The sequence below is a fragment of the Ochotona princeps genome, chromosome 8 (assembly GCF_030435755.1).
Source record: "Ochotona princeps isolate mOchPri1 chromosome 8, mOchPri1.hap1, whole genome shotgun sequence".
Lineage (NCBI taxonomy): Eukaryota > Metazoa > Chordata > Mammalia > Lagomorpha > Ochotonidae > Ochotona > Ochotona princeps.
In genome coordinates, this window is record NC_080839.1 from 41,500,707 (window position 1) to 41,516,039 (window position 15,333).

The 15,333-nt window shown below is 40.4% G+C and overlaps 1 protein-coding gene across 5 annotated transcripts in view; it reads left to right on the forward strand.

Annotated features, from left to right (window-relative positions):
• The window catches only part of MEIS1 (Meis homeobox 1), a 144,704-nt gene that overhangs the window by 124,692 nt on the left and 4,679 nt on the right, over positions 1-15,333 (forward strand). For 3 of the 5 annotated variants that reach the window (XM_058667894.1, XM_058667893.1, XM_058667896.1), the window contains exon 10: positions 14,637-14,776. In XM_058667894.1, the coding sequence (XP_058523877.1) occupies positions 14,637-14,776 (140 nt within the window). The remainder of the gene's footprint in view (positions 1-14,636; positions 14,777-15,333) is intronic. The other 2 variants (XM_058667895.1, XM_058667897.1) reach the window with 1 other exon arrangement.

The window sequence follows — 15,333 nt, forward strand, 5'->3', positions numbered from 1 at the left end:
ACTACTCCACAGAGCAACAACAGGAAGGATCCAAACATTTCGTCTGTCCGTTCCTTCCTCATCATTTAGATGTGTGTCCTCAATAAGTCACCTGTAGGCCCCTGGGCAGTGTTCTCAGATGTAAAGCCAACAGGACACCTTGATAAGCAGGACTCGAGGCTTCCTCCAGGGCTCCTATCCAGAGATGTATGATGTGAATCCGAAACAAGCCCAGAGAATGTTCTGAAACTGGCTCGAATTTCAACCTTCCCCTAGGAGTGGTGTATGTGTGTGTGTGTGTAAGCACAATACTTTGATAAAGAGACAAACAAGAAAATTAATTACAAAGTTGCTGCTCTCTTCCTCATCTTAAACAAGCAAATCAAAAACCTCAAAATAAAAACTAGATGAAATTAAATATGATGGCAAGACATGAAAAGCATGTGTGCTGTCATTTTAGGATTCGTAATAAAGATAAATCAGTTGTTCTTAGCAGTGTGCTACACATCTATGAAGGGCATGACAGATAATAAGCCTGAAATTTCTCAAGTTATCCTACAGCAAAATTTGTTTTTTCCTCAGGCAGCCAATCTTTTTCTCTAGTAATTTTGTGCATGACAAACTTTTTAGTGGGTGCATTAATAATCCATAAGTAATGGGTTGTTAGGTGTCAGTTAGATAAGATTAAAAGACTTTGAGCGTTACTTTCTGTGCATGCGTCTTGTGGGTCAGGAAAGCTAACTTTGAATTGCGGTTTTGTGTGTGTGTGTGTGTGTGTGTGTGTGTGTGTGTGTGTGCACGCGCGTGCCTCTTTCATTCGGCTTGACTCCAGGTGATGGGGAGGAACTGTATTACGTTACATAAATCCTGTGTGCAGAAGCACACTCAAACTCAGCCGATGTGAATCCGGCGGACGGACGCTTCAGCCATCTTCCATAAAAGTGTTTTCATTTGTAAAACATTACCCTTTGTCTCCCAGGAAACTCTGTAAGGGGAGACAGGCTCAAGTTAAGAGGGGCATGGAAGCTTTAGAAACTAGAAGTTTCCTAGCAAGTCAGGCTTAGGTCTATTCTTGTCAAATCTGCCTTAAGTGTATTTACATACAGTTGCCTTTCTGGTATTTTCTGCTTGCACAGACCTGATCCCCACCTATTTTGTGTCAACAGTTGCTGAGGCTGGTGTTGGGTGATTAACCATTAAGCACAGAAGCAGAGAGCTGTGCCCAGAGAGACCCCCTCTCTCTTCTCACTTACATCATCTTGCTTCAGGCTGCACCTACAGAAAACAACAGATTGTTTCAGTGGTTTAAAAAATCAGACTGAAATATTTTTTAAAAATTAGAATTAATGTTTGCCTCTTTGTTGTGTACAACCGTTTTCTCAGAAAGGGGGTGGAATCAGAGACTCAGGGAAAAAGAAATGTTTTCTGAGGGCAAATGTCGGTTCCCATCCAGTCCCCCTTGCTCCGGGGTGTGACCACCACTAGGCTTTGTTTGAGGGTGAGGGCTCTGTTCTGCTTACTTTTCAATTTTTCAGGGGAAAGAAGACATTAAGAAAAAAGTTCCAACAACACGGATGTTTGTAGCTTTGGTGAATACTGGGATCTTTCCATGAATCCCCTCCAAATCATTGACACTTCCCTCTCTGTTTTATTTCCACTCTTGCAAAGCTTTTAGCATGAACCAATATGTGGAAAATGGTGAACTCTACCATGCTGTTAGAACGAGTACAGTAATAAACAGAAATCCTTAGTCTGTTCAGATGGCCTTAAATGCTCTCTCTTCCTTTCTACACTCTTAACCAACCTGGGCCTAACAAGGTTAGATCTTTTCACTGAGAAGAGGCAGAGTCTGCTCTCGAACACAAACGTCTCTCAGGTCCACGAGGACTGTTGGTTTGGAGTTCTAAATGTAGCAGGTCAAACATGAACTTCCTGTCATCGGTGAGAGCTGACTTAGCATTGATAGTGTTACTTTCTTTTTTCGAGAGCAGTATATTGCCTAGAGGTGAAACTCAAATGCTTCAGATGATTAAAACATAAATATGTATTTGTTTGAGCTTCCAGCACTTGTACGCTGGGACTCTAAATCAATTATAAAGTGGTCGTTTTGAGGATTGTTGTCGGCTTGAAGGATTTTGTTGGCTTGCATCAGTAGAACATCTGCTGTAACTGTCTTTATTTGATCCCTACTTTGGGTCAGAGTTCATATGTGCTTGGAAAGGGTAGAGGGTAAGGCTTGTTGAAAAAGTGAATGGGAAGGACTGTACATGCCCAAAAGGTGTAAGATCTCAGCTCCAGGCTGGGTGCCTGCAAGTTCTGTTTACAGAAAGGAATATACAGCCAGTTGTGCCAGAGATCCCCGGCCTGGGGCCAAGGGGGCTGGGAGGGAATGTTGATGTTAAGGGACCATCAGAATTTTTCTGAGTGACTGTCATGTCAAAAAAACATAGTGAGAATGAGATGCTATTTCTTTAGAAATTATGAATAACAAAGAAATATCAGATTTTTTAAGTGTATCAAAGGGAGCAAGGATTAAAATTTTAGAAACCCCGTGCTTTAGAGCCAGAGAGTACAAATCCGGAGTGGAATTTTATGCATCATTTGACAGATGAGGCTCAGCACACGATGCTACGTTGCTAATTAGAAGTAGGGACAGCACTGCTTCCTGCTCCAGGGCTTCTCCTTCCCACTGTTGGTATCCCTTTTCAAGAGCTTGTTGAGATAGAATCCATACACTTTACAGTGCGCTTGTTTGAATCTGACAACTCAGTAGATTTTAGTATGATGACAGAGTTGTGAAACCATCTCTGTAGTCAGCTTCAGAACATTTTGCCACCTTAAGAAGAAACACTGGGGGTGGGCTTGGCAGGGTGGCCTAGTGGCTAAGGTGCTCGCCTTGATCCCATATGGCTGCTGGTTCTAATCCCGGCAGCTCCACTTCCTCTCTATCTCTCCTCCTCTCAGTATATCTGACTTTGAAATAAAAATAAAATAAATCTTTAAAAAAAAAAAAAAAGAAGAAGAAACACTGGGGCTGACATGGTTAGGTACTGCTTCCCATATCCCATATTAGAGTGCTGATTCATGTCACAGCTGCTTTGATTCCAATCCAGCTTCCTGCTAGGCCACTGGGAGGCAGCCTATGGAATATGGATAGGTAGACCTGGGCAGGGTTCCAGGTTTGGATTTGGCCCAGTGATCATTTGGGGGGAGTGAACCTGTGCGTGGAAGATTCTTTCTCTTTCTGTCTCTCTCTTGCTCTTACACCTGTCTCTCTGCCTTTCAAATAAAAAGTTTCGAAAAGCAAGAAAGAAATACAGTAGCCTTAACTATTACTTCTTCTCGTATTTTCCTTTCCTTTCTTGCCAGGCTCTGGCAATCACTTGTAGTCTTTGTATAGGAACTTGTCACATAAATGTGGTGTTTTAAGACTGACTTCTTTTGCTTGGCATACCATTTTCAAGATTCGTCTGCATTGTAACATGTGGTTTTTAAAAAATATTTTTATTGGAAAGTCAGATATACAGAGAGGAGGAAAAAAAGAGAGGAAGATGTTCCATCCGATGGTTCACTCCCCAAGTGGCTGCAATGGCTGGAGCTGAGCCATTCCGAAGCCAGGAGCCAGTAGCCAGGAGCTTCTTCCAGGTCTCCCACACGGGTGCAGGGTCCCAAGGCTTTGGGCCATCCTTGACTGCTTTCCCAGGTCACAAGCAGGGAGCTGGATGGGAAGTAGGACCGCCAGGATTAGAACCGGTGACCATATGGGATCCTGGTGCGTACAAGGCAAGGACTTTAACCACTACACTATTGAGCCGGGCCCAACGTGTATTTTTGATACTTTGTTCCTTTTTTCTTTTTATGACTGAGCAGTGTTCCATCTCCTTGTATGGATGTAAATGCGTTTTATTTATCCATATATCAATTAATGGGCAATTGGAGTTGTTTCTACCTTTAATTTCTATAAGCTTCTCTGTATAAATTTTTGTACTATTAAGTGTTTTTGACAATTTTTGTGTTGATGTTCAAGCAGCTTTTTAAAAAATAATACAACTGTCAAATCTCTTTTCATAAACACTAACTCTAGATCATTATGATTCCAATACCCAAATGCTACTGTGCCATTGCACTTAGTGGTAGCATCCCTACTTAATTTTCATACACTGCTCCCATTCTCCCTGTCACTGCCAATATTTTGACAGATAGTTATGAGTGATGTCTAAACAAGGGTAGTCACAATGAAACAGTTACTCAGCAGTGAAAGTCACCTTCTCCAAATTTTTCTTGAAGTAACTTAGTGGCCACCAGCATTTTCCAAAGATTTGATAAGTTCCATGAGTATGTCACTTTGTGTCCTGTCCTCACTTACACCTCATTTAGGAGTTCTTTGCTTTCTGATGTAATGGATCTGTTTGTGTTATAAGAGTCTAGAGATTATCTATTGATACACAGTGTATAGAGCTGAGTTTTCAAGCCTCACTCATTAAAACAGAAATTGCAGTGTACATCTCCAGGGCTAGACACAAGCTCTGTTTACATCAAGTTGTCTTCATTCCATAGCTGAATTTTGGACCAGAACATATCAAGCTAAATGTGAAGACTTCCTCCCTTTCGTGAACAGAGACTCCTGGTTTAGGATGTCTGTGGTTAGTGAAAGTCTGGAAAGTGGAGGTGACTAAAAGACAGAATGAAAGAAAGGACTCTGAGGTACCCCAAGAGGGTGTTAGGCTTCCTGAACATGGGGACTGATACCAGTCTACCACAATAGGATTTCAATTCCTGTCATTCAAGGGAAAATTATTTTGGAAAAAGTGCATGTTTGATCATTAGAGTAGCCATACATTCCCAAATGCCTGAGACATTCATGTTTTATGCTTATTGTTTGGTATAATTATTGACAATGTTCCTTCACTTCCCAAAGTATCCCATTCAGATGATAAAATGCCTACTTATCCTATTTATAGTGGAGAGTGACAGAAAACTAGTATTCACTTTAAATAAGTACATTTATTCAGTAATGTGTAAGTGACGATTAGGAAGATGCAATTTTATTGACTTTCTGAATATGATTCAATTGGAATTTAAATGAAAAATGGCTCAGCTATTAACATGAAGAGTCACATGTATTCTTTGCAGGTAACATTAGAACTATTTTAATTTTTGCATAGTAGAGGAAATTATGCTGAATTATCCTAGAATGCACTGCATTCTATGACTGCATTTAAAATTCACACACCTAAGCAAATCGCGATTTTTCTTGTATTTAAAAGGTTATAGAAAGCCAAATTTGGCAAATTGTCACATTTAAGTAAATATTTTATAAATGTCACCTTGTTGCTCATAATTAATGTCAATGGATAGCCAAGATATTTTTAAACTGTTGACTGTTTCTTATGCTAAGTCTCTACCTTCCAGACCACTAAATTTGATGTCTTAGGCGTCAGTGATCCAAAAACAATAGTAGCAAAAGAAGTAGAAATTTTACCTTGTGAGCTAACTCTGCTTTGAATTCAGATAAGATTAAAGACTTTAGTAAGCCCATATATATATATATGTATGTATGTATGTATATACACACACATTATATGTATATATACACATGTATTTTAAGATTTTTAAATTTTTATTGGAAAGTCAGATTTACAGAGAGAAGGACAGAGAAAAAGACCTTCCACCCTCTGGTCTACTCCCCAAATGGCTGCAGTGGCTGGAGCTGCACCAATCCAAAGCCAGGAGCCAGCAGCCTCTTCCGGGTCTCCCACATGAGCGCAGGGTCCCAAGGCTTTGGGCCATGCACTACTGTTTTCCTAGACCAGCAAGGTTCTGGTCCTAGCAAGGAGCTGGATGGAAAGTGGAGCAGCTGGGATACGGACCAGTGCCCATATGGGATCCTGGCACATGTAACGCAAGGATATAACTACTAGGCTGTTACACTGGGCTCAAGTCCATTGTTTAATAGAATTTTAAAAAAAAGCTTAAAATTTGCTTTCAAGGAAAATTTTCTGTAAATGTTAAGTAATGAATTATTGTTTGAAAATTATTTTGAGCTCTAAACTCCCAAGTAAGACAAGGCTTGTATTATTGTTTTTGCATCATCACTGTCAGCTCATTAGTAATTTTTTTCCCTCTAGCTGCTTTGAAGAAAATTTTATATGTAATTAACTTCCTCAATTTTTTTAGACAACTTCATTTCTTTTTCTAGTGTAATTTGGCAAATACTTCCATCACTGCTAGAGAAAGGAAGCCTTCTCATACCACTGATTGATGGGCTTCCTGTGATTTGAGCAAATTCCAATATTGTGTTTCTGGAGTGGGTGGAGAGGAGCGCGTGTTCCCCTGCCCCCTCGTCCTCTTGCTCCCGGCGGTGCTCCACCTCCCCCACTCCCAGACGCGCGGATGATGTATTGCAGTCCCGAAACTGTCAGATCCTGGAGGAGGTTAAGAAACTAGAAAAAGGTGCCAAAAACATGATTTCATAAGGTTTGACTTGAGATTGAGTCAACTTTCTTGAGCGTATTAAAAATCATGTTTCATGCAGTTTTATTTCACAAAGATGGGGGGGGGGAGGTAAAAGGCTTGGACTCTGAAGACCCCAGTTATGGATCATGAAATCCAATAAGTGAATGTAAATCTACAATGAAGATTTCAAGAGAAGATGTTGAAGTTGATTTGTTGTGGTGGTTGTTGTTTAAAGGAACAGAAGGCTACTTGAGCAATAGCTTGAACTCCTTCCCTGAGGGTTTGTTTATAAAACATGCCTTAAAAGATGCAACTCTATTTAAAAAATGTAGTTGATGTGGTCTTGTTTCAGTGATTGCAGTATGGTTGAAAGAAATACTACTTTGAGGAAATTCATAGAAAAAGAACAAAATTCCAGAAGGCAACTACTCCTTTCCAATGGGGAATTGTATATTGGAAGATTTCTTTTCAGGAAGCTTCATTTTACAACTAAAACCTATGTAAATGAGAAGGCATTTGGCCTATCAGTTGAGCTGCCCATAACAGATGGCCTATGTTAAATGTTTAACTCCTGACCCTTGCTGCCTGCCAGGGCAGCGCCAGGAGGCAGAGGCGCTAGCTCGAGTAGTTGGGATCCTGCCACCCATGTGGGAGACCTGGGTTGAGTTCCTGGCTCCGGGTTTCTTCATATGACCAGCCCAGGACCCAGAAGGCATTTGGATAGTGAACCTGCACATGGGTGCACACTCTTTTCATCTGTCTTTTTTATGTCTCTCAGATAAATAAATAAATACATTTTAGGAATCCAACACCTGTCAAAAAGATTTTTTTTTAATTAATAAATTTTATTTGCAAGAAAGAGTTACAGAAAGAGAGGGAGCAAGGGAGTGGTGTGAGGGATATCTTCCCTTCACTGGTTCATGCCCCAGAGAGCCACGACAGCCAAGGCTAAGCTAGGACAAAGATAGGAGCCAGGAGCCTCGTCTGGATCTCCCACATGGGTTCAGGGATCCAAACACTTGGCCTATCTTCTGCTGCTTTTCCAAGTGATTTATAGGGACTTGGATCAGAAGTGGAACATCAGGATACAACCAGTGTCCTTAGGGGATGCTGACATCGTCTGAGGCATATTTACCTGCTGTACCACAAAGTGGCTCTATAAAATGTTTTTGAAGAAGTTGGGATTGGGCTGTGGCGATGTAGGTTAAATTGCCACCCTGATGCTGACGTCCATTATGGGTGCCAGTTCAAGTTCTAGCTGTTCAACTTGTGATCCAAAACAGGACCAAATGGCCCAAGCACTTGGGGACCCTTTCTAGCCATGTGGTAGACACAGAACTCAGGCTCCTGGCTTTGACCGGGTCCAGGTCCAGCTCCTGCAGACGCTTGGAGAGTGAAGCTGGTGGAAGGTCTCTCACTGAATCTCTTTCTCTGTGTCAGCCTGCCTTTCAAATAGCTAAAGAAATAAACCTTTAAAAAAACTTACAGAAATGATCTAAAATAAACACTATATATTCTATGTATATGTTGTTTGTTCTTAATTGAATGAAGAACAGCACATGCAGAAACTGTCATAATGTGCACTTAAGAATAAGTCTTTTCATTATTCTTACATTTTTACATTGTTTTTACATTTCATTACTTTTACATTTATATGTACGTACTCCTAACTCTAACCACTAATCAAAAATCAGCAAAATTGATACTTTACTTTTTATTAATATAGCTTTTTAAAAAAGATTAATTTTTATTGGAAAGTCAGATTTATAGAGAGAAGGAGAGACAGAGAAAAGGATGTTTTATCTGCTGGTTCATTCCACAAGTAGACACAATGGTCAAAGCTGAGCTGATCCGAAGCCAGGAGCCAGGAGCTTCTTCTGATCTCCCACTAGGTGCAGGGTCCCAAGGCTTTAGGCCGTCCTCAGCTGCCTTCCCAGACCACAAGCAGAGAGCTGTATGGGCAGTGGAGCAGCTAGGACATGAACCAGCACCCATATGGGATCCCAGTGCTTGCAAGGCAAGGACTTTAGCCACTAGGCTAACGTGCCTGGCCCAGCTAGTACTTTTCTTAATGTATTAGTAACAGTTACAGTCAAGGAAGGCACTCTCATTAGCAGTTGCTCATTTTGGCTTGTTGGTGTTGTAAGGTGGTGTTTCTGCACACACAGCCTTCTAAAATAGCCTGTGTGCACCATCCTCCTGCTGAGCAATGACTGAGGCCTCCTGGGCAGAAAGCAGTATGAAAGTGTCCCAGAGAGCCATGCCACTGTCTAGAAGCAACGCCATTTAGACCTTCTGTGGCTTACTGTACTGTGGCATGCCCATGAACCTAACTGGAAGTTCTCCTGTGAATAAGCAGGATGGTGCATGCACATGGAGGATGAAACTTAATTGAGTAATGGTAAAAATGCCAACTAAGCAGGTAATTAAAAAAAAAACTTTTATTAGTATTACAAAAAATTATATAAGGAAGGACAAAACCAAAGGTATATGCATAAAGTTTTCTTATAGAACTGAGAAATTGTGTATTGTGACTCCCAACAGATGCCCACTGTGATGGCCTCGCAAAAGAAAAGCTAACTCTAGCAATCCAGTGTTGGGGAAAGGACAGACAATAAAAGAAGCTGTTCTGCCAGATATTGCTCAAAACTTAGATGGTCAAAGACTAAGAATGAGAGGGTTGGATGGAATTGGTGGAATGGGAAAAAAAAGTCTAATAGTAAACAAACATTGAAGGAGTAAAGAAAAGGAAGAGGAAAGCAAAGCTTTTGGTACTTCTTTGTTAAGTGTAGCTGAGAGTCACTGCGCATCCTCCTGGTCAGATCCCAATAAAACAAGGAAAAAGTAAGATTCAGCTTTTGGATGTTGGAGATTCTTGTTCCTTTGTAACCTTCTACGCCCTCTTATTAGGATTTGAGTTTTAAACAAACAGGTAGGTTAAAGAAAGAGCAATCAATGCACCTCTGTTTTTTTGGACATGAACTAAAGCTATTTATAAAGGCAACTGATTATCTTCTTTTTCTTCATAATACTTCTTGCTTTGAGGCTGCAGACAGCTTGGTCACAGAAAATATCCTAATCTGTGATTCTGTGAATAAAGGAAATATAAGGTGCTTTCACTAAATCTTCTACCACCTACAGAGTCTAGTTGCTACAAGTAACTTCACAGAAAATTATGTTTTCAAAGCAAAATAAAAATTAGAAAATAAGTATTTTGATGTTCAGAAAGGATTATTCGAAGACAAGCAAGTCATTTTCTAACCTTAGAAAGTATTTAACTAAATAGTATGTTTTTTGTAAAGTTCAATTTATGGCGTACTTGAATTACATTATCCTAAACCAAGGTGTGTCTATTGTAATGACTAAGCAAAGTTGTCAAGAGGCCATGTATTCCTGTCATTCCACGTCTGAGTATTAAAGCTTGTAAAATTCAGAGATCAATCATAAAATCACATTTCCCTCTGATATCCATGTAAAAAATTCTGACAATGTTTGTATTTCATGTGTATATTTGTGTCAAACTATTTTATGGCTGTTAAAGAATGTACTTTTGATTGTACATGCATACTGGAGTTTTGTCATTCTCTTTTTTTATCTTGAAAAAAACACCATTTTTTCCTGTTCAAGTTCTGAGGGTATTTATGTTTCCTCCATAAATACAGGTTTATGTGTGAACACACATGTAAACTCATGGTAGCCATTTTATGGTGCTTCTAAAAGGAAGCATGCTCGTTGAAGTTCACAGTGGATCTAAGGCTCGTTTTTTTGGATTTGATGCTTGGAAAATTCTTGATCATTTCCACTCTTCCACAATGAAAAGTAAAGCTTTCTGTCATAAAAGCAGGGAGGATGAGACAAGGTCAAAGGGCGTTTTAGAAACAAACAGCTGGACCCGTTTATTTAAACAGATAGCACAAAGGGGGAGCTGACCTCCATTTGACTTATAGTGGGAGGAGCAAGAATGCCATTTTATTACTTTGCCCAGGAGGAAAATGTGTTTGTATCTGAATTCACCCCAAAGCCACTTAAACACATGGCTCTGCTGCATGCAGCGCAACGCCAAAGGGAAACAGCACACGGGATAATCTGAGATGATGGTAGAAAATACAAAAGAAAATCGAATGTTAGGTGGTTTTCAAATCGAAAAGGTGATGCTGTTTTAAAAAGGAAGGTATTTTGATATTACTTATTTATTTCCAAATGAAGATGTCCATCATGACCCCAGATAATAATTTAAGGGCATTTCAGAAAGTTCATGAATAAGGCAGAGTTCTCCCACAATATTCGTTTTCCACTAGTTTTTTGAAGTACCTCTGTATGCATGGCTCACGTAAGTATAAGGATTGTAATTTAATATTCTATGAGAGTACTGTGCCCTACAAATATTGATAATATTTCGCTAAACTAATTTTTTTCAAATTAAAGGTTTCAAAAATAGGAAGTTTTAAATAGAACTAGTAGTAGGGTCAGTTTCAGCAAAGTGATTAGGCTTTGTTGGTTTTTTTTAAATACTTAACTTATTTTATTTGAAAGGAAGAGTTACAGAGAGAGGGAAAGACACAGAGAGATAGTTATCTACTGATTCATTCCCCAGATGACCCCAAAATGGCCAGGAGCCAGGAGTCTCATCTGGACCTCCCACGTAGGTGTCAGGGGCTCAAGTACTTGGGCTGTCTTCCACTGTTTTCCCTGGTGCATGAGCAGGGGGTTGGATCAGAAGTGGAGCAGTCAGGGGATGAACTGGCCCCCATATGAGATGCTGGCCTTTTGCAGGCGGTGGCTTAATGTGCAATGCCGCAATACTGGCCCTCCCCACCTTTTCACAATGAGAAGATTCCCACCGTGATAGCTAGCTATATACTCAATGAATACCTTATTTATTTGTTCATTTTCTCTTTATTTGAAAGAAAGAGCAGGAGAGAAAGGGTGGGGGGACTTCTTATTTACTAGTTCACTCTCCAGATGCCTCTGCCTGGGCCAACTTGCAGTCAGGAGCCTGAAACTCCTTCCTGTAGGCCAGGAACGCAACTGCCTGAGCGGCCATCTACTGTCCACAAGTATGCACGTCATTAGGAAGCTGGTTTGGAAGTGGAGTATCCAGGACTCCAGCCAGGCACTTTGAGACAGAGTGAAGCTGTCTCGAGTAGTGACTGCCCCTCCTGTGGGTGTCCTACAACTGGCTGTCTTTAACCACAATATTGCCACCAGAAAAAGAGGCAGATATTCTCTCGGGGTTGTAGGCATTTAGCTGAGAGCCTGTGATAAGGTGTTTTGCTGTTTGCATATGGACCGGAGAAGCCCTGGAATAAATGGAGTCAGTGTTGTTCACCCTAAGTCTTAAGAGGAACACAGAGAAACCTCAGCACACACTCAGAGTAGATTCAAGATCCCAGAAGGACTCACATTAAAAGAAGAAAACCACACAGTTGTTTGATCAAGAAAGAAGAGGGGAGAAACCTATAGGGCAAGCTATGTTTAAGTATTTGAAAAGTTATGCTAAGGAAGTGAGTTGAGTCTTGTTTCAGCTACCCTAAGGAATTGTCCTGTGAAGGAATTCCAAAAGGAAGACAGAGCCTTCTGGTAGTTTTGACTGCCTAAAGCTGGAGTCTACTCTATGTGAGGAGGTGGTGAGTGCTGTATTAGAAACAGTCCTGTAGAGGCTGCCCCTCCACTTAAGGCCACTACAGAAGGGGTTCATGTCAGCAACCAAGCTCTCTGACTGGTAAAGCACTTTGCAGTCTTCAGTGTCTGAGTGTGAAGGATGCAGACTTGGGAACATCAATTCATTGTGGTCCTGGACCTCTCGTGGAGGAGCCTGATTTTCGTCCGTATGCACTGGCAGTGCGATTCTCAAAATCTCCAATCTGCAGAGTGTTCACAGTCATGCTCATCCCTTGTCTCAACACTAGGTTTGCTGCCAGTGGTAACTCTAAGCCAGCTAAGTTTTGGATGTCTATTTAGTCTGGAATGTTTTAAGTGAGTGGTAAAGAATAGCCATGCTCTGTCCGAGCACAGAGAACAGGGTGCTTACAGCCACTTGCCAGCTGTGTGTCATTCAGCAACTTACTAACAACTCTGGCAACACATGACTTCAGAGAAGTCTCTTACATTTCCCTGAGCTTTGATGTCTTCTCTGTTAAAAAATGACTCTTCTGGGACCAGAGCAATAGTCTAGTGGCTAAATCCTCATCTTGCATGCACCAGGATCCCATATGAGCACCAGTTCATGTCTCGGCTGCTCCACTGCCCATCCAGCTCCCTACTTGTGGCCTGGGAAAACAGAAGAGGATGGCTGAAAGCCTTGGGATCCTGCACCCATGTGGGAGACCCAGAAGAAGCTCCTGGTTCCTGGCTTCAGATCGGCTCAGCTCTGGCCATCGTAGCCACTTGGGGAATGAACCAGCAGATAAAACATCTTTCTGTCTCTCCTCTATAAATCAAACTTTCCAATTAAAATAAAATTGTTTTAAAAATCTGTAACAAAAATGACTCTTCCTATTTTTAGGGAAGTGTTCTAAATCATTTCTATGAAACAGTATCTCTGTGAAAACGTTTGTAAAAGAAAGTTCAAAGTTCCTTCCCTGCAAGAGCCTGTAGGTTAGAAACAGTGCCACAGCTCAAGAGCTGTTTCTTCTCTCTTACCTATGCCAGTTACTATGAAAATTACTTTTGGTATATGCAGAATATTAATATTAAATAATTTTCTAATTGGTCATGCACAGAGAAGCCAGCTAATGAAAAACCAGACTTTTTTTTATTTTAATTGGTTATTTCACATGGTGTTTGTGCTACACCTGTGCTTATAATGAGAATGGAGAATTAATCTAACCTTCTGCTCACATGATTCCAATTTTCATGGTTTATACAAGATAATGATAACCTGATTTGCAACACAATTTGTTGTAGATCTCTGTTTTAAATATTTTTAGCAGTTCAGGGACTTCATACACAAAACTGATAAATATATATTGCCGGTAAGAGTAGCAACAGTGTCCCTTTTAGTCAGATTCCAGTTTCATAATGTATTTTAATGACTTCGCTGATGATGAAAGAACATAATGATACAGAATATTGAAAACTTTCTAAACCCTTAAAAACCTGTACCTATTTAACAGTTTGATTCTTCAAACTATTTTCCTTCTTGAAGTGGGCAGACATACAAACTGGAATTCATACTGGACTATGAATGCTTTAATTATTAATAGTGTATTATTAAACCTTCCATTGTATTTTTTATGTCCTGCTCAGATTTGATAAAAGCAATTTGCTATTTCAGAATCTAATATGTCCTCTTCATTTTCTGAATTTGATATGTGATTCTTAATATGATGCAGTTCAAATGGATCCTAAGAGTTAGATTCTCATGAGGATGACTGTGCAGAGCCTGTATTAACCACCTTTTTATGTTTCAGTGACTAGCTATGTTTAGAAGGACTACAAAAATAATTGTACTAAAAATCTTATTAGGACACTTAAGGTGGCTTAAGTGTCTTAATCAAATGTTTATAAATTTTCAGTGCTAGCTGGAGAAAGCAAGATTATAAATTCAATTACTGTATGGCTGTGACCTCGCCTTGACCTCGGCCTTTGCATAAAGAGAAAAAAAAAAGCCACCCCAAGAAATCTCCACCAGGAATGTGTTTTTCTGAAGTCCTCAGCAGTGTGAGTTAGTGGTGATAAACTCCAGACATTCTCTCATTTGATGCTGTGCTGCATCCCGGTTCATTATCGTAATAGTGGGCATTAAAATAGAATGAAGTTTGCGAGAGGTAGGGGAAGTGTTGGCCAAAATTGTAAGACAGAAGTCAGAGAACTCGAGATTGAAAGTGTCCTCATTAGCAGAGGTAACAAATGCCCTTATAGGCATCTCACACTCTACACCAATTTTCCCCTCTTGCAATTGAAAACAGTGGTGGCTAGTATTGTTTCCTGAAAACTCTGCTAATTCCCCCGTGAAAAGAAGAAATGGAAGTGTCCAACTGTGGTAAAACAGGCCCACATAAATCAAGTCAGAAACCCCGAGCCTGTGTACTCGGAGGTCACAGGGGGTTACAGGTTCTGCAGCATGTGAAGCTGCTCGCAGTGCAGAGAACCGAGGTAGGCCCACTTGGCCAACGCCTAGGCTTGCTCTTCTTCCCCCTCCACCCTTTCTCTTTCTCTTTTGGAAGGAATAATGATGTGCTTCACTTTCTTGGTTACAGGTTTATTAATGCCCGGAGAAGAATAGTGCAGCCCATGATAGACCAGTCCAACCGAGCAGGCAAGTCCCCCATAGTGACTGTATTCAAGTCACGCAAGCGAAAACCATCCTCAAGCCATTCACCGGGAGGTCTGCTACCTGGTAAATAAACTGGGAGTGAGTACTAGGAGCGCCTGGCCATGAAAATTAAACCAGTTTCATTTCATAACAACACTAATCAATTTAACATCATTATAAAACGTTTGGAGAAGTTGTGAAAAAAAAAAAACAAAAAGCCAACAGGAAAAAGTAACTCTTAAATCATATGCTCAGTTACAATATTCTTGGTACACATTCAATATATTAATGTTATTTTTTTTTCTAAGTTTGCCTTCCCAGCTCTTTCTGCTACTGTGACCACTCCCTGGTGCATGGCTTGGTGTGGAATTGCTGTAAACTTTATTACCTGTCAAAAGGGCAAAGGGGTCAGGATCGCTTGTGGGACTCAGTAAAGTTCAAAGACATTCAACGAGGTAGAGCTTTTGTGTGCTTTAATAACCCAAGGCAGCTTACCTCTCTGAAGCAGCTTTTCATGTACAGTTAAAGCATGGGACTCAGGTAGTGGAATACATACACAGTTCTTATTTTTCCAGTCTTGTCTTATTAATAACTGAGTGTTCACCTCTTTGAAAAGGAAAAACAACAACAACAACAAAAAC